This window comes from Anomaloglossus baeobatrachus, chromosome 4 (genome assembly GCF_048569485.1).
Source record: "Anomaloglossus baeobatrachus isolate aAnoBae1 chromosome 4, aAnoBae1.hap1, whole genome shotgun sequence".
Taxonomy (NCBI): domain Eukaryota; kingdom Metazoa; phylum Chordata; class Amphibia; order Anura; family Aromobatidae; genus Anomaloglossus; species Anomaloglossus baeobatrachus.
Genome location: NC_134356.1, coordinates 683,273,352 through 683,295,885, shown reverse-complemented (window position 1 = coordinate 683,295,885; position 22,534 = coordinate 683,273,352). Strand labels below are relative to the sequence as shown.

Below are 22,534 nucleotides of genomic sequence, written 5' to 3'. Positions count from 1 at the left end.
GGTGGAGAGGCCGTAGTCTCCTTCCTGGCCCTGCTCCTGACCAGTCCTGATCTGATTCACCCTTCCCCTTGGGAGGGACGGGACAGGTGTGTGTTGAAACCTACAGATAAAGACAGGCAAGGGAAAAAAATCAAAACTCTGTCACACAGCATGCACATAGAGGGTAAAGACAACATGAGATTCAGGGGGAAAAAATAAGAGCAGGAAGGAAGCGACAAAACAACAGGGGTAAACTCCACAATTGCACCAAGCACCAGAAAGTCTGGAACACCACACCTCACAGACCAAAATAAAATAAACTATAGCTAGCATGGGTGGAAGGATCCCACCACCATAAATAGGAGGGGAGCAGGTGTGATAGGTCTCTCCACAACATGTGATTAAAGAAGAAAGCAGACCAGCAGAGCTTAACTCTTGCTAGCCTACCTATGGATCAGCACACAGCAGGTCGACGCCTGAATCAGCCTGTGTTGATTCCAGACACCAGAGAAACAATTGGACGGAGTGTCAGAATCTACAATCTGAACAGAGTCCAATACCGCCGTGACAGTCAGCTAAGTTTGTGCAAAACTCTGTGTGACACGTTAATCTCCATCTTCTTCTAATGAAGCCGTTCTTCTGTTGATATTGAGGTCACTTAAATTCGTTATCATGCTCAAAGGTGAAATTCATCGTCATTTTAAGCTTTTTTAACAGAGACCTGAAGGTTTTGATGCAGAATTGACTGATCTTTGAAAATGTTGATAATTTCCTTGACCTTAGCACCAGTTTCAGCTGCCACAAATCAGACCCAAAGCATAATGCTGCCTCCACCATGCCTCATCATGGGGAGGGTGATCTTTTGGTGATGCACATTATTGATTTTTCAGCATTTGGAATTATAGCCAAAAAGTTCCACCGTGGTCTCATCAGACACTTTTCTTACATGCATTTCGTAGACTTGATGTAGGTCTTCGCAAAATATAACTGAGCTTGGATGTTTTTTTTCTTTGGAAGAAAAAGTTTCTATCTTGTTTCCCTACCCCATTGACCAGACATATGAGGAAAACAGGAGATAGTACTCAACCTGTACTTGCCAGAAATTCATGCAGCTCCTTTAATGTTCCTGCCCACCTCTTGAAACCTCCTAGATCAATTATCTTCCTGTCTTTTCATCAGCTTTTGAGAGATGTCCTCTTTCAAGTAATGTCACTCTTGTGCCAAAAGTAAGCCACTTCTTTATGACGTCTTCACAGCGCTTCATGGTAGATCTAATGCCTTGGAAATTTCATTGTAGTCTTCTCTTGCCTGATACCTTACAATGAGATCCCTTTGCTGTGTTGTCAGCTGTTTATGGGCCATGGATTTTATTGTAAAATGCAACTAAAATCCTCCCAGAACGGATAAACTTTACACGGGGTTAATCAGATTTTTTGGTAGGTTTTCTTTTACATGATGAAAAGCTAGCTTTTTACCAGGGGCGTGTAGACTTTTTATATTTACTTTATACACAAGGGGATTTCCAGCATTACTAGAAATGGATTGTATATGTGCATGTATATAGGGTTGCAAGATTATTGTAGTATAGAATATATAATACAGGGAGACAGCGGCTCCTTCTTAGAAACCACAGGAACATTATGAGTTTCCAGAACATACAAATTTAACGCCAGGAAGCATCAGCTCCATGTGATAAGCTCCGAGCGCAGAAGCGTGAAGACCACAAAGCAGAAGAAGAAGAGAAGAAGGCAGCGGAGGACGGTGAGGACAGGAGCGTCTGGCCAAGGTGAGGGGATGTACGATAACCTATGAGTATTTTTTATATATATATATATATATATATATATATATATAAAAGTACACATACCGTGGGGAGAATAAGTATTTGATCCTCTGCTAATTTTGCAAGTTTTCCCATCTACAAGGAATGGTCTGTAATTTTATTAGTAGGTAACTTCAACTGTGACAGAGTCCAAAAAGGATTTTGATATAATGAATTTGCATTTTATTGCATTAAATAAGTATTTTATCACCTATCAACCAGCAAGAATTCTGCTGTATTAATTGCACCTGTTTGAAAATGTTACCTGTATGAAAGACTCCTGTCCAAACACTCAATCAATCACAGTCCAATCTCTGCATCATGGCCAAGACCATAGAGCTGTCTAAGGACATCAGGGACAAAATTGTAGACCTGCACAAGGCAGGGATGTGGTACAGGACAATAGGCAAGCAGCTTGGTGAGAAGGCAACAACTGTTGGTGTAATTATTAGAAAATGGAAGAAACACAAGATGACTGTCAATAATAATAATAATATTTATTCATTTATATAGTGCTGTTAATTCCACAGCGCTTTACATACAGTGACAACTTTGTCTCCATTGGGGCTCACAATCTAGGTTCCCTGTGAGTATGTTTTTGGAGTGTGGGAGGAAACCGGAGAACCCCCATGCAAACACGGGGAGAACATACAAACTCCTTGCAGTTGGTGTCCTTAGTGGGATTTGAACCCATGACCCCAGCGCTGCAAGACTGCAGTGCTAACCACTGAGCTTCCGTGCCACTTATATCTTACTTGGTCTGGGGCTCCTTGCAAGATCTCAACTTGTGGGGTAAGGATGATTCTGAGAAAGCTCAGGAATCAGCCGACGACTACACGGGAGGACCTAGTCAATGACCTGAAGAGAGATGGCACCATAGTCTCACAGATTAGTAACACACTATGCTGTCATGGATTACAATCCTGTAGGGCACAAAAGGTACCCTTTCAAGGCCCATTTGAAGTTTGCCAATGACCATCTGGATGATCCAGAGGAGGCATGGGAAAAGGTCATGTGGACAGATGAGACTAAAATAGAATTTTTTGGTATGAACTCCACTCGCTGTGTTTGGAGAAAGAAGAAGGATGAGTACAACCCCAACAACACCTTCCCAAAGCATTGTGGTGGAAACATCACACTTTGGGGGTGCTTTTCTGCCAAAGTGACGGGACAACTGCATCGTAATGAAAGGAGGATGGATGAGGTTATGTATTGCAAGTTTTTGGCCAACACAGTCAAAACACAAAGCCAGAGCAACTAAGGAGCGGCTCCGTAAGGAGCATTTCATGGTCCTGGAGTAACCTAACCAGTCTCCAGACCTGACCCCAATAGGAAATCTTTGTAGGAGCTGAAAATCAATATTTCCCAGCTGCAGCCCTGAAACTTGAAAGATCTGGAGAACATCTGTATGGAAGAGTGACCTGAAAGATCTGGAGAAGATCTGTATGGAGGAGTGACCTGAAACATCTGGAGAAGATCTGTATGGAGGAGTGACCTGAAAGATCTGGAGAAGATCTGTATGGAGGAGTGACCTGAAAGATCTGGAGAAGATCTGTATGGAGGAGTGTCCTGAAAGATCTGGAGAAGATCTGTCTGGAGGAGAGACCTGAAACATCTGGAGAAGATCTGTATGGAGGAGTGACCTGAAAGATCTGGAGAAGATCTGTATGGAGGAGTGACCTGAAACATCTGGAGAAGATCTGTATGGAGGAATGACCTGAAAGATCTGGAGAAGATCTGTATGGAGGAGTGACCTGAAACATCTGGAGAAGATCTGTCTGGAGGAGTGACCTGAAAGATCTGGAGAAGATCTGTATGGAGGAGTGTCCTGAAAGATCTGGAGAAGATCTGTATGGAGGAGAGACCTGAAACATCTGGAGAAGATCTGTATGGAGGAGTGACCTGAAAGATCTGGAGAAGATCTGTATGGAGGAGTGACCTGAAAGATCTGGAGAAGATCTGTATGGAGGAGTGACCTGAAACATCTGGAGAAGATCTGTCTGGAGGAGTGACCTGAAAGATCTGGAGAAGATCTGTATGGAGGAGTGACCTGAAAGATCTGGAGAAGATCTGTATGGAGGAGTTATTCCATGTATTCCCCTTCCATAGTCACTGGTGTGCATGCCTTATCTCCCCATAGTGATGTTTTTTAGGTTTTTTGCACCCAGTTCAGACGTAGAATGGAGTTCCAAACGTTATTCCTTAATGTTAGTAGTTTTTCGTTTGTGAACCCTCCCCATACACACCTATTGCCAATCCACATCGTATATATAGCCTGGGTCTCAGCCTCCCATACACGGTAAGTTTTTTAACTGCATGAGAGGACACACACAAGCTAGGGACCCCAACGTAGAGAAATACTTTGGCGTAGTGTTGGGGCTCTATTGCATTGATCAATTCAGTAGCTAAATTTCTCTTTATTCATATATTCATGGCAGTAATGCAGGTTCCATTTTTCACATTTCATTCTTACAAATAGCTATTGAATTTTTCATGTCAGTATTCACACAGCAGTTTCTGCTATTACATGTATTCCCCTTCCATAGTCACTGGTGTGCATGCCTTATCTCCCCATACTGTATGGAGGAGTGACCTGAAAGATCTGGAGAAGATCTGTATGGAGGAGTGACCTGAAAGATCTGGAGAAGATCTGTATGGAGGAGTGACCTGAAAGATCTGGAGAAGATATGTATGGAGGAGTGACCTGAAAGATCTGGAGAAGATATGTATGGAGGAGTGACCTGAAAGATCTGGAGAAGATATGTATGGAGGAGTGACCTGAAAGATCTGGAGAAGATATGTATGGAGGAGTGACCTGAAAGATCTGGAGAAGATCTGTATGGAGGAGTGACCTGAAAGATCTGGAGAAGATATGTATGGAGGAGTGACCTGAAAGATCTGGAGAAGATATGTATGGAGGAGTGACCTGAAAGATCTGGAGAAGATATGTATGGAGGAGTGACCTGAAAGATCTGGAGAAGATATGTATGGAGGAGTGACCTGAAAGATCTGGAGAAGATCTGTATGGAGGAGTGACCTGAAAGATCTGGAGAAGATCTGTGGAGGAGTCGCCGAAATCCCCACTGCAGTGTGTAAATACACATTGATTATGTAAAAATCATACAGTGGGATATTTTAGATATTTTTTATTCTGTCTTTTTCAGTTGAAGTTACCTACGATAAAAATTATAGATCTCCATTCTCTGTAGGTGACAAAACGTGTCAAATCGGCAGTGGGTGGTGTATAACTGATATCTGGTGGGTCGGTGAGAAGAGCTGCTCTCGGCATTAGTAATAGCCAGAAGACATCATGACTGAAGCTGCGGCAGATATGATGGTGAGAGCAGAATAGAGGAGAATTCAGAGAAGATGTTGTAAAGATGAGACTGATGTTTTTACAGTTCCTCATCTTTGTCTTCCAGGTCACAGACTTTCCTTCAGCTTCATCATGAATTTCCTTCTTGGCTTCGGCCTCTTCGGTCTCGTCGTAGTCAGTAAAGTTTTCTCCAATCCTTCTTGTACCACTGAGAAGGTCAAAAATAAGGAAGAAACATCTTGTACCAATCTTGGTTTGTCGGTTCTCCCGGTGACTGACATCCAGAAGACCACCACCGTCCTCCTCCTGTCCTATAACAACTTCAAGTCTATCTCCACCTCCATGTTTAAGGGCTTTAACAATTTGGTAGAACTGGAAATTACTGATAATGGGATGACCAAGTTTGATATAGACATACCATTAATCATAGAAGAACTCAACCTGGCCAACAACTCACTAAGAAAACTGCCCAAAGTGTCACAGCTATCCGCACTAACTAAACTGGTGCTATCCAACAACCAGATCGTCACCATCCAGGAGGACGCCTTCATGGGGCTGAAGAGGCTGACACACCTGGAGCTGCAGCATAACCAGATCAACTCACTCCCAGAAAAGGTGAGGACAAAATATACCACCTATATGTATGGAATATAACTACTATAATACTGCCCCTATGTACAGGAATATAACTACTATAATACTGCTCCTATGTACAAGAATATAACTACTATAATACTGCCCCTATATACTAGAATATAACTACTATAATACTGCCCCTATGTACAGGAATATAACTACTATAATACTGCCCCTATATACTAGAATATAACTACTATAATACTGCCCCTATGTACAGGAATATAACTACTATAATACTGCCCCCTATGTACAAGAATATAACTACTATAATACTGCTCCTATGTACAAGAATATAACTACTATAATACTGCCCCTATGTACAAGAATATAACTACTATAATACTGCTCCTATGTACAAGAATATAAATATATAATACTGCCCCTATGTACAAGAATATAGCTACTATAATACTGCCCCTATGTACAAGAATATAACTACTATAATACTGCTCCTATGTACAAGAATATAACTACTATAATACTGCCCCTATGTACAAGAATATAACTACTATAATACTGCCCCCCTATGTACAAGAATATAACTGCTATAATACTGCTCCTATGTACAAGAATATAACTACTATAATACTGCCCCTATATACAAGAATATAACTGCTATAATACTGCTCCCTATGTACAAGAATATAACTACTATAATACTGCCCCTATGTGTAAGAATATAATCACTATAATACTGCCCCTATGTACAAGAATATAATTACTATAATACTGCCCCCTATGTACAAGAATATAACTACTATAATACTGCCCCCTATGTACAAGAATATAACTACTATAATACTGCCCCTATGTACAAGAATATAACTACTATAATACTGCCCCTATGTACAGGAATATAACTACTATAATACTGCCCCCTATGTACAAGAATATAACTACTATAATACTGCCCCTATGTACAAGAATATAACTACTATAATACTGCCCCTATGTACAAGAATATAACTACTATAATACTGCTCCTATATACAAGAATATAACTACTATAATACTGCCCCTATGTACAAGAATATAACTACTATAATACTGCCCTCTATGTACAAGAATAAAACTACTATAATACTGCTCCTATGTACAGGAATATAACTACTATAATACTGCTCCTATGTACAAGAATATAACTATTATAATACTGCCCCTATGTACAAGAATATAACTACTATAATACTGCCCCTATGTACAAGAATATAACTACTATAATACAGCCTCCTATGTACAAGAATATAACTACTATAATACTGCCCCCTATGTACAAGAATATAACTACTATAATACTGCCCCTATGTACAAGAATATAACTACTATAATACTGCCCCCTATGTACAAGAATATAACTACTATAATACTGCCCCTATGTACAGGAATATAACTACTATAATACTGCCCCCTATGTACAAGAATATAACTACTATAATACTGCCCCTATGTACAAGAATATAACTATATAATACTGCCCCTATGTACAAGAATATAGCTACTATAATACTGCTCCTATGTACAAGAATATAACTACTATAATACTGCCCCTATGTACAAGAATATAACTACTATAATACTGCTCCTATGTACAAGAATATAACTACTATAATACTGCCCCTATGTACAAGAATATAACTACTATAATACTGCCCCCCTATGTACAAGAATATAACTACTATAATACTGCCCCTATGTACAAGAATATAACTACTATAATACTGCTCCTATGTACAAGAATATAACTATTATAATACTGCCCCTATGTACAAGAATATAACTACTATAATACTGCTCCTATGTACAAGAATATAACTACTATAATACTGCCCCTATGTACAAGAATATAACTACTATAATACTGCCCCCTATGTACAAGAATATAACTACTATAATACTGCCCCTATGTACAGGAATATAACTACTATAATACTGCCCCCTATGTACAAGAATATAACTACTATAATACTGCCCCTATGTACAAGAATATAACTATATAATACTGCCCCTATGTACAAGAATATAGCTACTATAATACTGCTCCTATGTACAAGAATATAACTACTATAATACTGCCCCTATGTACAAGAATATAACTACTATACTGCCCCTATGTACAAGAATATAACTATATAATACTGCCCCTATGTACAAGAATATAGCTACTATAATACTGCTCCTATGTACAAGAATATAACTACTATAATACTGCCCCTATGTACAAGAATATAACTACTATAATACTGCCCCCCTATGTACAAGAATATAACTACTATAATACTGCCCCTATGTACAAGAATATAACTACTATAATACTGCTCCTATGTACAAGAATATAACTATTATAATACTGCCCCTATGTACAAGAATATAACTACTATAATACTGCTCCTATGTTCAAGAATATAACTATTATAATACTGCCCCTATGTACAAGAATATAACTACTATAATACTGCCCCCTATGTACAAGAATATAACTACTATAATACTGCCTCTATGTACAAGAATATAACTACTATAATACTGCCCCCCTATGTACAAGAATATAACTGCTATAATACTGCTCCTATGTACAAGAATATAACTACTATAATACTGCCCCTATATACAAGAATATAACTGCTATAATACTGCTCCCTATGTACAAGAATATAACTACTATAATACTGCCCCTATGTACAAGAATATAATCACTATAATACTGCCCCTATGTACAAGAATATAACTACTATAATACTGCCCCCTATGTACAAGAATATAACTACTATAATACTGCCCCCTATGTACAAGAATATAACTACTATAATACTGCCCCCTATGTACAGGAATATAACTACTATAATACTGCCCCCTATGTACAAGAATATAACTACTATAATACTGTCCCCTATGTACAAGAATATAACTACTATAATACTGCTCCTATATACAAGAATATAACTACTATAATACTGCCCCTATGTACAAGAATATAACTACTATAATACTGCCCTCTATGTACAAGAATAAAACTACTATAATACTGCTCCTATGTACAAGAATATAACTACTATAATACTGCTCCTATGTACAGGAATATAACTACTATAATACTGCCGCTATGTACAAGAATATAACTGCTATAATACTGCCCCTATGTACAGGAATATAACTACTATAATACTGCCGCTATGTACAAGAATATAACTACTATAATACTGCCCCCTATGTACAAGAATATAACTACTATAATACTGCCTCTAGGTACAAGAATATAACTACTATAATACTGCCCCTATGTACAAGAATATAACTACTATAATACTGCCTCTAGGTACAAAAATATAACTACTATAATACTGTCCCCTATGTACAAGAATATAACTACTATAATACTGCCCCCTATGTACAAGAATATAACTACTATAATACTGCCCCCTATGTACAGGAATATAACTACTATAATACTGCCCCCTATGTACAAGAATATAACTACTATAATACTGTCCCCTATGTACAAGAATATAACTACTATAATACTGCTCCTATATACAAGAATATAACTACTATAATACTGCCCCTATGTACAAGAATATAACTACTATAATACTGCCCTCTATGTACAAGAATAAAACTACTATAATACTGCTCCTATGTACAAGAATATAACTACTATAATACTGCTCCTATGTACAGGAATATAACTACTATAATACTGCCGCTATGTACAAGAATATAACTGCTATAATACTGCCCCTATGTACAGGAATATAACTACTATAATACTGCCGCTATGTACAAGAATATAACTACTATAATACTGCCCCCTATGTACAAGAATATAACTACTATAATACTGCCTCTAGGTACAAGAATATAACTACTATAATACTGCCCCTATGTACAAGAATATAACTACTATAATACTGCCTCTAGGTACAAAAATATAACTACTATAATACTGTCCCCTATGTACAAGAATATAACTACTATAATACTGCCCCCTATGTACAAGAATATAACTACTATAATACTGTCCCTATGTACAAGAATATAACTACTATAATACTAACTCTAGGTACAAGAATATAACTACTATAATACTGCCCCTATGTACAAGAATATAACTACTATAATACTGCTCCTATATACAAGAATATAACTACTATAATACTGCCCCTATATACAAGAATATAACTGCTATAATACTGCTCCCTATGTACAAGAATATAACTGCTATAATACTGCTCCTATGTACAAGAATATAACTACTATAATACTGCCCCTATGTGTAAGAATATAATCACTATAATACTGCCCCTATGTACAAGAATATAACTACTATAATACTGCCCCCTATGTACAAGAATATAACTACTATAATACTGCCCCCTATGTACAAGAATATAACTACTATAATACTGCTCCTATGTACAGGAATATAACTACTATAATACTGCCCCTATATACAAGAATATAACTACTATAATACTGCCCCCTATGTACAGGAATATAACTACTATAATACTGCCCCTATGTACAGGAATATAACTACTATAATACTGCCCCTATGTACAAGAATATAACTACTATAATACTGCTCCTATATACAAGAATATAACTACTATAATACTGCCCCCTATATACAAGAATATAACTGCTATAATACTGCCCCTATGTACAGGAATATAACTACTATAATACTGCCCCCTATATACAAGAATATAACTGCTATAATACTGCCCCTATGTACAGGAATATAACTACTATAATACTGCCCCCTATATACAAGAATATAACTGCTATAATACTGCTCCTATGTACAAGAATATAACTACTATAATACTGCCCCCTATATACAAGAATATAACTACTATAATACTGCCGCTATGTACAAGAATATAACTACTATAATACTGTCCCCTATGTACAAGAATATAACTACTATAATACTGCCCCCTATGTACAAGAATATAACTACTATAATACTGCCCCCTATGTACAAGAATATAACTACTATAATACTGCCCCTATGTACAAGAATATAACTACTATAATACTGTCCTCTATATACAAGAATATAACTACTATAATACTGCCTCCTATGTACAGGAATATAACTACTATAATACTGCCCCCTATGTACAAGAATATAATTACTATAATACTGCCCCCTATGTACAAGAATATAACTACTATAATACTGCCTCTAGGTACAAGAATATAACTACTATAATACTGCCCCTATGTACAAGAATATAACTACTATAATACTGCCCTCTATGTACAAGAATATAACTACTATAATACTGCCTCTAGGTACAAGAATATAACTACTAAAATACTGCCCCTATGTACAAGAATATCACTACTATAATACTGCCCCCTATGTACAAGAATATCACTACTATAATACTGTCCCTATGTACAAGAATATAACTACTATAATACTGCCCCCGATGTACAAGAATATAACTACTATAATACTGCCCCCTATGTACAAGAATATAACTACTATAATAGTGCCCCTATGTACAAGAATATACCTACTATAATACTGCCCCTATGTACAAGAATATAACTACTATAATACTGCCCCCTATGTACAAGAATATAACTACTATAATAGTGCCCCTATGTACAAGAATATAACTACTATAATACTAACTCTAGGTACAAGAATATAACTACTATAATACTGCCCCTATGTACAAGAATATAACTACTATAATACTAACTCTAGGTACAAGAATATAACTACTATAATACTGCCCCTATGTACAAGAATATAACTACTATAATACTGCCCTCTATGTACAAGAATATAACTACTATAATACTGCCTCTAGGTACAAGAATATAACTACTAAAATACTGCTCCTATGTACAAGAATATAACTACTATAATACTAACTCTAGGTACAAGAATATAACTACTATAATACTGCCCCCTATGTACAGGAATATAACTACTATAATACTAACTCTAGGTACAAGAATATAACTACTATAATACTGCCCCCTATATACAAGAATATAACTGCTATAATACTGCCCCTATGTACAGGAATATAACTACTATAATACTGCCCCCTATATACAAGAATATAACTGCTATAATACTGCCCCTATGTACAGGAATATAACTACTATAATACTGCCCCCTATATACAAGAATATAACTGCTATAATACTGCTCCTATGTACAAGAATATAACTACTATAATACTGCCCCCTATATACAAGAATATAACTACTATAATACTGCCGCTATGTACAAGAATATAACTACTATAATACTGTCCCCTATGTACAAGAATATAACTACTATAATACTGCCCCCTATGTACAAGAATATAACTACTATAATACTGCCCCCTATGTACAAGAATATAACTACTATAATACTGCCCCTATGTACAAGAATATAACTACTATAATACTGTCCTCTATATACAAGAATATAACTACTATAATACTGCCTCCTATGTACAGGAATATAACTACTATAATACTGCCCCCTATGTACAAGAATATAATTACTATAATACTGCCCCCTATGTACAAGAATATAACTACTATAATACTGCCTCTAGGTACAAGAATATAACTACTATAATACTGCCCCTATGTACAAGAATATAACTACTATAATACTGCCCTCTATGTACAAGAATATAACTACTATAATACTGCCTCTAGGTACAAGAATATAACTACTAAAATACTGCCCCTATGTACAAGAATATCACTACTATAATACTGCCCCCTATGTACAAGAATATCACTACTATAATACTGTCCCTATGTACAAGAATATAACTACTATAATACTGCCCCCGATGTACAAGAATATAACTACTATAATACTGCCCCCTATGTACAAGAATATAACTACTATAATAGTGCCCCTATGTACAAGAATATACCTACTATAATACTGCCCCTATGTACAAGAATATAACTACTATAATACTGCCCCCTATGTACAAGAATATAACTACTATAATAGTGCCCCTATGTACAAGAATATAACTACTATAATACTAACTCTAGGTACAAGAATATAACTACTATAATACTGCCCCTATGTACAAGAATATAACTATTATAATACTAACTCTAGGTACAAGAATATAACTACTATAATACTGCCCCTATGTACAAGAATATAACTACTATAATACTGCCCTCTATGTACAAGAATATAACTACTATAATACTGCCTCTAGGTACAAGAATATAACTACTATAATACTGCTGCCTATGTACAAGAATATAACTACTATAATACTGCCCTCTATGTACAAGAATATAACTACTATAATACTGCTCCTATGTACAAGAATATAACTACTATAATACTGCTCCTATGTACAAGAATATAACTACTATAATACTGCTCCTATGTACAAGAATATAACTACTATAATACTAACTCTAGGTACAAGAATATAACTACTATAATACTGCCCCCTATGTACAGGAATATAACTACTATAATACTAACTCTAGGTACAAGAATATAACTACTATAATACTTACTTCAGTTCATGTAGAGATCATGTCTACAACTGTGAACGTTTGTTTTTCATTTTATTGTGAAGCAAACAGTAAAAGGACAAAATAACTGAAAACGTCAGTGTGCAGAACCCCCCCTAAGATCAGTACTTTGTGGTACCTCCTTTTGCGGCACTTACAGTTGATCGTCTCTTTGAATAAGTCTCTATGTACAGTACAGACCAAAAGTTTGGACACACCTTCTCATTCAAAGAGTTTTCTTTATTTTCTTGACTCTGAAAATTGTAGATTCACATTGAAGGCATCAAAACCATGCATTATTACATGTGGAATGAAATACTTAACAAAAAAGTGTGAAACAAATGAAAATATGTCTTATATTCTAGGTTCTTCACAGTCGTCGCCTTTTGCTTTGATTACTGCTTTGCACACTCTTGGCATTCTCTTGATGAGCTTTAAGAGGTAATCACCGGAAATTGTTTTCCAACAGTCTTGAAGGAGTTCCCAGAGATGCTTAGCACTTGTTGGCCCTTTTGCCTTCACTCTGCGGTCCAGCTCACCCCAAACCATCTCGATTGGGTTCAGGTCTGGTGCCTGTGGAGGCCAGGTCATCTGGCGTAGCACCCCATCACTCTCCTTCTTAGTCAAATAGCCCTTACACAGCCTGGAGGTGTGTTTGGGGTCATTGTTCTATTGAAAAATAAATGATGGTCCAACCAAACGCAAACCGGATGGAATAGCACGCCGCTGCAAGATGCTGTGGTAGCCATGCTGGTTCTGTATGCCTTCAATTTTGAATAAACCCCCAACAGTGTCACCAGCGAAGCCCCCCCACACCATCACACCTCCTAGTCCATGCTTCACGGGGGGAACCAGCCATGTAGAGTCCATCCGTTCACCTTTTCTACAAAGACACGGTGGTTGGATCCAAAGATCTCAAATTTGGACTCATCAGACCAAAGCACAGATTTCCACTGGTCTAATGTCCATTCCTTGTGTTCTTTAGCCCAAACAAGTCTCTTCTGCTTGTTCCTGTCCTTAGCAGTGGTTTCCTAGCAGCTATTTTACCATGAAGGCCTGCTGCACAAAGTCTCCTCTTAACAGTTGTTCTAGAGATGTGTCTGCTGTTAGAACTCTGTGTGGCATTGACCTGGTCTCTAATCTGAGCTGTTGTTAACTTGCGATTTCTGAGGCTGGTGACTCGGATAAACTTATCCTCCGCAGCAGAGGTGACTCTTGGTCTTCCTTTCCTGGGGCAGTCCTCATGTGAGCCAGTTTCTTTGTAGCGTTTGATGGTTTTTGCCACTGCACTTGGGGACACTTTCAAAGTTTTCCCAATTTTTCGGACTGACCGACCTTCATTTCGTAAAGTAATAATGGGCACTCGTTTTTCTTTACTTCGCTGCTTTTTTCTTGCCATAATACAAATTCTAGCAGTCTATTCAGTAGGACTATCAGCCGTGTATCCACCAGACTTCTGCACAACACAACTGATGGTCCCAACCCCATTTATAAGCCAAGAAATCCCACTTATTAAACCTGACAGGGCACACCTGTGAAGTGAAGACCATTTCCGGTGACTACCTCTTGAAGCTCATCAAGAGAATCCCAAGAGTGTGCAAAGCAGTAATCAAAGCAAAAGGTGGCTACTGTGAAGAACCTAGAATATAAGACATATTTTCAGTTGTTTCACACTTTTTTAAGTATTTCATTCCACATGTGCTAATGCATGGTTTTGATGCCTTCAATGTGAATCTACAATTTTCAGAGTCATGAAAATAAAGAAAACTCTTTGAATGAGGTGTGTCTAAACATTTGGTCTGTACTGTATATAAGTCCCTGCTGCTGAAAAACCTCCCCACAGCATGATGCTGCTGCTACCATGTCTCACTGTGGGGATGGTATTCTTGGGGAGATGAGCTGTGTTACTTTGGCGCCAGACATAGTGTTTACCTTGTTTGCCAAAAAGTTCAGTTTTGGTCTCATCTGACCACAGCACCTTCCTCAGTACATTTGGGGAGTCTCCCACATGTCTTTTGACAAAATCAAAATGAGCCTTCAATTTTTGACTGTAAATAAAGTCTTTTTTTCTGGCCCCTCTTCCACAAAGTCCAACTCTATGGAGTGTATGGCTTATTGTGGTCATATGGACAGATATTCTAGTCTCTGCTTAGGAACTCTGCAGCTCCTTCAGGGTTACCTTTGGTCTCTGTGCTGCCTCTCGGATTAATGCCCTTCTTGCTTGGGCTAAGAGTTTTGGTGGGTGGCCCTCTCTTGGTAGGTTTGTTGTGGTACCATGTTCTTCGGATTTGATGATAATGGATTTAATGGTTCTCCAGGGGCTCATCAGAGCGTGGGATATTTTTGACTTGTACTTCTTAACACATTGTCTCTGACTTGTTCGGAGACCTTCTAGGTCATCATGGTGTTATTTGGAGGTCTACTTGGTCTTCATGGTGTTGTTTGGAGATCTCCTTGGTCTTCATGGTGTTGTTTGGAGATCTCCTTGGTCTTCATGGTGTTGTTTGGAGATCTCCTTGGTCTTCATTGTGTTGTTTGGAGATCTAGTTGGTGTTCATGGTGTTGTTTGGGGATTTCCTTGGACTAAATATTGTTGTTTGGAGACCTAGTTGGTGTTCATGTTGTTGTTTGGGCTTTTCCTTGGTCTAAATATTGTTGTTTGGAGACCTCCTTGGTCTAAATGGTGTAGTTTGGAGATCTCTTTGGTATTCACAGTATTCTTTGGAGATCTCCTTGGTCTTCATGGTGTTGTTTGTAGATCTCCTTTGTCTTCATGGTGTTGTTTAAAGATTTAATTGGTTTTCATGGTGTTGTTTGACGATCTCCTCTGTCTTCATGGTGTTGTTTGGAGATCTCCTTGGTCTTCATGGTGTTGTTTGGAGATCTCCTTGGTCTTCATGGTGTTGTTTGGAGATCTCCTTGGTCTTCATTGTGTTGTTTGGAGATCTAGTTGGTGTTCATGGTGTTGTTTGGGGTTTTCCTTGGTCTAAATATTGTTGTTTGGAGACCTCCTTGGTCTAAATGGTGTAGTTTGGAGATCTCTTTTGTATTCACAGTATTCTTTGGAGATCTCCTTGGTCTTCATGGTGTAGTTTGGAGATCTCCTTGGTATTCACAGTATTCTTTGGAGATCTCCTTGGTCTTCATGGTGTTGTTTGGAGATCTCCTTGGTCTTCATGGTGTTGTTTGAAGATCTCCTTTGTCTTCATGGTGTTGTTTGGAGATCTCCTTGGTCTTCATTGTGTTGTTTGGAGATCTAGTTGGTGTTCATGGTGTTTGGGGATTTCCTTGGTCTAAATATTGTTGTTTGGAGATCTCCTTGGTCTTCATGGTGTAGTTTGGAGATCTCCTTGGTATTCACAGCATTCTTTGGAGATCTCCTTGGTCTTCATGGTGTTGTTTGGAGATCTCCTTGGTCTCCATGGTGTTGTTTGAAGATCTCCTTGGTCTTCATGGTGTTGTTTGGAGATCTCCTTGGTCTTCATAGTGTTGTTTGGAGAACTCCTTGATCTTCATGGTGTTGTTTGGAGATCTCCTTGGTCTTCATGGTATGGTTGGTTAGTGGTGAATCTTGCTTAACTCTTTCTCCCCCGGACAATTTTCCGTTTTGCATTTTCTGCTCCAGTTCTTGCGAGAATCGTAACTCTTATTTCTCCGTCAATATTGCCACAAGGGTTTTTTTTTTGCGGGACAAGTTGTACTTTTGAATAAAATCATACGTTTTACCATAAAATATACTGGAAAACGGGAAAACAAATTCCAAGTGCGTGAAATTGCAAAACAAAAGGGCAATTGCACGGTAGTTTTTTGTATATTTTATTCACAGTGTTCACTATATGGTAAAACTGATGAGTCGGTGTGATGTCTCAGGTCGGTGCAAATTCATAGACACTAAACATAAATAGGTTTACTTAGGTAAAGTGTTCAAAAATACTTCTGAAGTTTGTCTCAAAAAAAGAGTAGCGCTTTTGGCGCCATTTTCTGTGACCTGTAGCGTTCTCATTTTTCGGGATCTGGTGCTCAGTGGCGGCTTATTTTTTGCATCTTGAGCGGACGTGTTTACTCATACCATTTCTGTGCAGTTGCTAGCTTTTGATCTCCTGTTATTGCATTTTAAAAATTTTTTGCAACGACCAAAAACAGGTAATTTTTGCATTTGGATTTTTTTTTTCTCGCCACACCGTATACCGATCAGATTAATTTTATATTTTAATAGATCGGACATTTCTGAACTCGGCAATACCAAATACGTCTATTTTTTTTCCTTTTTTTAACGGCATTTTCAATGGAGCAAAAGTGGTGTGATTTGTGACTCTGATTACTTGTTCATTTCTGCTGATCAGAGCTGCACGTCTCTGATCCGCAAAAATGCACTGTTCCTTTAAGAGCTGCCGCACTGTCTCCTGTCACACGAAATACGTCATGATAGCGACAGGGGTCATCTCATGACCCATCGCTACCATGGCAACCATCGGCACCCTGTAATCATGTCATGGGACCTTCGATGGCGGCGGGGAACGGCGCGATTCCCGCCGCGGCAATTTAAATCTCAGTGACACATTTTGACAGCGCAAGCAGGCCCGGGTGGATTACAGGTTGTAATGTAACAAAATAGGTGAAATGCCATGGGGGTGAATACTTTTGCAAGGCACTGTATGTACAAGAATTTAACTAATATGCTTTATATTCTTCTGTGTCTTAGGTATTTATGGCTTTGCCATCACTGGGGCATCTGGATTTGTCATACAACCAGTTGTGGCATCTTCCTGACCGTCTTCTCTCCTACTCTGAGAATCTGAACATTCTTTACTTATCAGGGAATCGTCTCACCGAGATTCCCGACAACTTCTTTGAGGATCTGGAAATGTCTTACGTGTATCTGGAGAAAAATCCCTGGAACTGTAACTGTGCCCTCCTGTACTTCAAGAACTGGCTGGAGGCAGATGAAGACCGAGTCTACGTAACCTCCAAAGAAGGTCCAACTAAGAACCAAAGAAGCGTGGTCTGCTCCGATGGCACCCCGCTCATCGATCACGACATGGATCATTGCTCGATAAGAACTAAAGGGGACATAAATGCTCCTCCTATTACAGAAAAAAATTCCGTGCCCAAAAAGGTCGCGGAGACCACAACACCGACCATAAAAGAATCCACCACATTACCAACCACGACACCAACCATAAAAGAATCCACCACATTACCAACCACGACACCAACGATAAAAGAATCCACCACATTACCAACCATGACACCAACCATAAAAGAATCCACCACATTACCAACCACAACACCAACTTCACAAAAAACCACCACGTTACCAACCACATCACCAACTACACAAAAGACCACCACGTTACCAACCACAACACCAACTACACAAAAGACCACCACGTTACCAACCACACCACCAACTACACAAAAGACCACCACGTTACCAACCACACCACCAACTACACAAAAGACCACCACGTTACCAACCACACCACCAACTACACAAAAGACCACCACGTTACCAACTACACAAAAGACCACCACATTACCAACCACAACACCAACTACACAAAAGACCACCACGTTACCTACCACAACACCAACTACACAAAAGACCACCACGTTACCAACCACAACACCAACTACACAAAAGACCACCACGTTACCAACCACAACACCAACTACACAAAAAACCACCACGTTACCAACCACTATGACAACTACAGAAACTACTATTTTGGAAACCACAAGGACAAAACTAAAAACCATGGAAAGGTCTACCACATCTTACCAAACTACGTTGATGATGACCACCACCATGGTTGGGATCACCACTGAGGAGCCCAACAAAATAACCACTGGAAAAACCATTGAGGAGAGAGAGAAAGCATCTACGATGAGTCCTACTATTGAACCCATGTTGCCACCCCGAAGTTCACGGGTGGCAGCATTTGGCGTAGATTGGTTGGCCAACGTCATCCTCGAATACTGTTGTCTTCTACATGTGATTATTTACGGTTTGTGTATCCTCCTCCTCTTAGTGGAAATGATCCTCACCTTGGTGTGTTTGCTGTGGATCTACTGCTGTAATCAGGACCTTATACAATGGCTTCCAGGAATACGGCTGATCAGATACAGTATGAGGATGCCCATGAGCGATGAAGATATCTTACTCGTCAACAATGGCGCCATTGAGTCCCACTTCAGAGACCAGTCTCTGTCTGGTGTCACTAAGATGTTGGTTCTAGAGTCCAATACTCGGCAACAGGGAGTAAGATACACGTCTGCTATTCTGTAATATACAAGGGCCGGGTCAGACGGTCAATCACAGCTGACATGAATGACTTTAGTTACCAAATCCATCCAACCCCGTACCCCAGTATTATTTGTTGGACCCCCGTGGACTACTGTGATTAAAAAAGTAATAGATCAGGCTGTTGTCATTCCTTACATCAGTGTCATAGTTCATGCTAATGAGACCACTAGGTGGCGCTGTTCTAGACTTTTATAGTTGACAAAAAAACATCCCAACAATCACACCTCATAACAAAATTATCATTTTGGTCTACTGGGAAGTTTCCAAATGTCTGAACTTATTTCAAGCAGCGCTCAACTTTCCTGCACAACGAAGCTTGCAATTACTAGGCAGCTGTGACAGATCAGTGATATGAAACGGCAAATGACACTATGATGATGCACATGGCAGAAGATAATCCTCTGCCATATGCATCAACAGACAAAAAAACAACAATCACACCTCATTAAAAAAAATATCATTTTGGTGTATTGGAAAGTTTCCACATTTCTGGCGTCATTTCTAACAGAGCTCAACTCTCCTGCACAACGAAGCTTGTAATAACTAGGCAGTGCCACTGCAAATGCCACTATAATGATGCACATGGTAGAAGAAAATCCTCAGCCACATGCATCAACAGACAAAAAAAACACCACAACAATCACACCTCATTGCAAAAATTATAATTTTGGTCAACTGGAAAGTTTCCAAATTTTTTACCTCATTTCTAGCAGAGCTCAAATCTCCTGCACAACGAAGCTTGTAATAACTAGACAGTGCCACTGCAAATGCCACCATGATACTGACAGATAATGCTCTGCCATATGCATCAACAAACAAAAAAACCACCACAACAATTACACCTCATTATAAAATTATCATTTTGGTCTACTGGAAAGTTTCCAAATTTGTGACCTCATTTCAAAAAGAGCTCAAATCTCCTGTCAACAAAGCTTGTAATTACAAAAACAGCAAAAAGACCTTCATATTAAATAATCATTGCACCTCTATCTATTAAATACTCAAAGCCATGTTTCATTTTATAATGAGGTGCAAATTTATTCATGAATGTACAAAATTGATAAAAGGATAACAATCAGAACAGCACAAAGTGCACAGTAGTGTTTGTAGAAAACATATTAAAAACAGGAAGGTGCGCCCGGAGGGTCCAGCCCAGAAAACATGATCATATAGAAATTATTAACATGGTACAGTGATCAGACGAACAGTAAATCAAATCACTTGGTTATACAAAGATCTCACAGCATGCTCTAGATGTTCAAGGGACATAAAGTGTCAGTTATTTAAATGGATTGCCTAGCAGTTTGTATTATGGCAAGATTGACCATATATGGGCAACAACCCACAGATAACATAAAGACAATCAGATCTTGATCATATGTCCACAGAAGCAGTTGACAACATAACGTAGCCCTTGGCCTGACGTGTATGAAAAACCCTCTTTATACAATTAGAATTGCTTAATGATGGTGCCATATGTGGCAAGGGGAATTTTCATGATTAGATATATGCATAAAAATTTAAACCTGCCAAGCCGGGATCCTGAATGGGATCACAGATTGCGTTGCTGGATCTAGTGTCTTACCAAAGGACTGGGAAGACCCTCAACATGCACACCTCCCTGCACCTCAACGAGTTTCGCTGCCGCTTCGTCGGGAGGTGCAGGGGTGATGTGGGTGGCTGATTATATAGAGGCCAGTGTGTCCTACCGTCCTACAGTGGCGCGCCGCGGACGCCCGATGTCCATCATCCACGCTGCCCGGCGTCCCGGAAGTCAGACCGCGCATGCGCGCAAGCCGGACTCCCGATAGGACGCCGGGCAGAGGGGAGGAGGGAGGATCAGGGGGCCGTGCGCGCGCAGGACGGAGGCTATCAACACCATCTCAGAGTGGTGACACCCGATGTCCGTCATCCACGCCGGCCAGCGTCACCGAGGCCAGACCGCGCATATAATCAGCCACCCACATCACCCCTGCACCTCCCGACGAAGCGGCAGCGAAACGCGTCGAGGTGCAGGGAGGTGTGCATGTTGAGGGTCTTCCCAGTCCTTTGGTAAGACACTAGATCCAGCAACGCAATCTGTGATCCCATTCAGGATCCCGGCTTGGCAGGTTTAAATTTTTATGCATATATCTAATCATGAAAATTCCCCTTGCCACATATGGCACCATCATTAAGCAATTCTAATTGTATAAAGAGGGTTTTTTATACACGTCAGGCCAAGGGCTACGTTATGTTGTCAACTGCTTCTGTGGACATATGATCAAGATCTGATTGTCTTTATGTTATCTGTGGGTTGTTGCCCATATATGGTCAATCTTGCCATAATACAAACTGCTAGGCAATCCATTTAAATAACTGACACTATGTCCCTTGAACATCTATAGCATGCTGTGAGATCTTTGTATAACCAAGTGATTTGATTTACTGTTCGTCTGATCACTGTACCATGTTAATAATTTCTATATGATCATGTTTTCTGGGCTGGACCCTCCGGGCGCACCTTCCTGTTTTTAATATGTTTTCTACAAACACTACTGTGCACTTTGTGCTGTTCTGATTGTTATCCTTTTATCAATTTTGTACATTCATGAATAAATTTGCACCTCATTATAAAATGAAACATGGTTTTGAGTATTTAATAGATAGAGGTGCAATGATTATTTAATATGAAGGTATTTTTGCTGTTTTTGTGGTCTTCTTTGGTGACCGTTCATATGCATGGCTTGTGATACCATGGACCTATTCATTCAAAAAGCTTGTAATTAGTAGGCAGCTGTGACAGATCAATGATATAAAACGGCAAATGCCACTATGACGATGCACATGGCAGAAGATAATCCTCTGCCATATGCATCAACAGACAAAAAAACACAACAATTACACCTCATTACAAAATTATCATTTTGGTTTACTGGAAAGTTTCCAAATTTCTGACCTCTATTTCAAG

At 38.9% G+C, this 22,534-nt stretch overlaps 1 protein-coding gene across 2 annotated transcripts; it reads left to right on the top strand.

Annotated features, from left to right (window-relative positions):
- The first annotated feature begins 1,194 nt into the window (after nucleotides 1-1,194).
- GP1BA (glycoprotein Ib platelet subunit alpha) lies at nucleotides 1,195-19,684 on the top strand. Of its 2 annotated transcripts, none has more exons than XM_075343220.1 (3): nucleotides 1,195-1,765; nucleotides 5,224-5,732; nucleotides 17,980-19,684. In XM_075343220.1, the coding sequence occupies exons 2-3, from the start codon at nucleotides 5,250-5,252 to the stop codon at nucleotides 19,564-19,566; spliced, it is 2,070 nt and encodes a 689-aa protein (XP_075199335.1). In that variant the 5' UTR covers nucleotides 1,195-1,765; nucleotides 5,224-5,249; the 3' UTR covers nucleotides 19,567-19,684. The 2 variants fall into 2 exon arrangements, with proteins under 2 accessions (XP_075199335.1, XP_075199336.1); XM_075343221.1 differs by lacking the exon at nucleotides 1,195-1,765 and adding an exon at nucleotides 5,029-5,138.
- The last annotated feature ends 2,850 nt before the right edge of the window (nucleotides 19,685-22,534 follow it).

Excerpts from the sequence above, each read along its gene's own strand:
- GP1BA (XM_075343220.1), top strand. The coding sequence starts at position 5,250 with ATGAATTTCCTTCTTGGCTTCGGCCTCTTCGGTCTCGTCGTAGTCAGT. Across the intron at positions 5,733-17,979 it reads TCAACTCACTCCCAGAAAAG|GTATTTATGGCTTTGCCATC; the intron begins GTGAGGACAAAA and ends TCTGTGTCTTAG.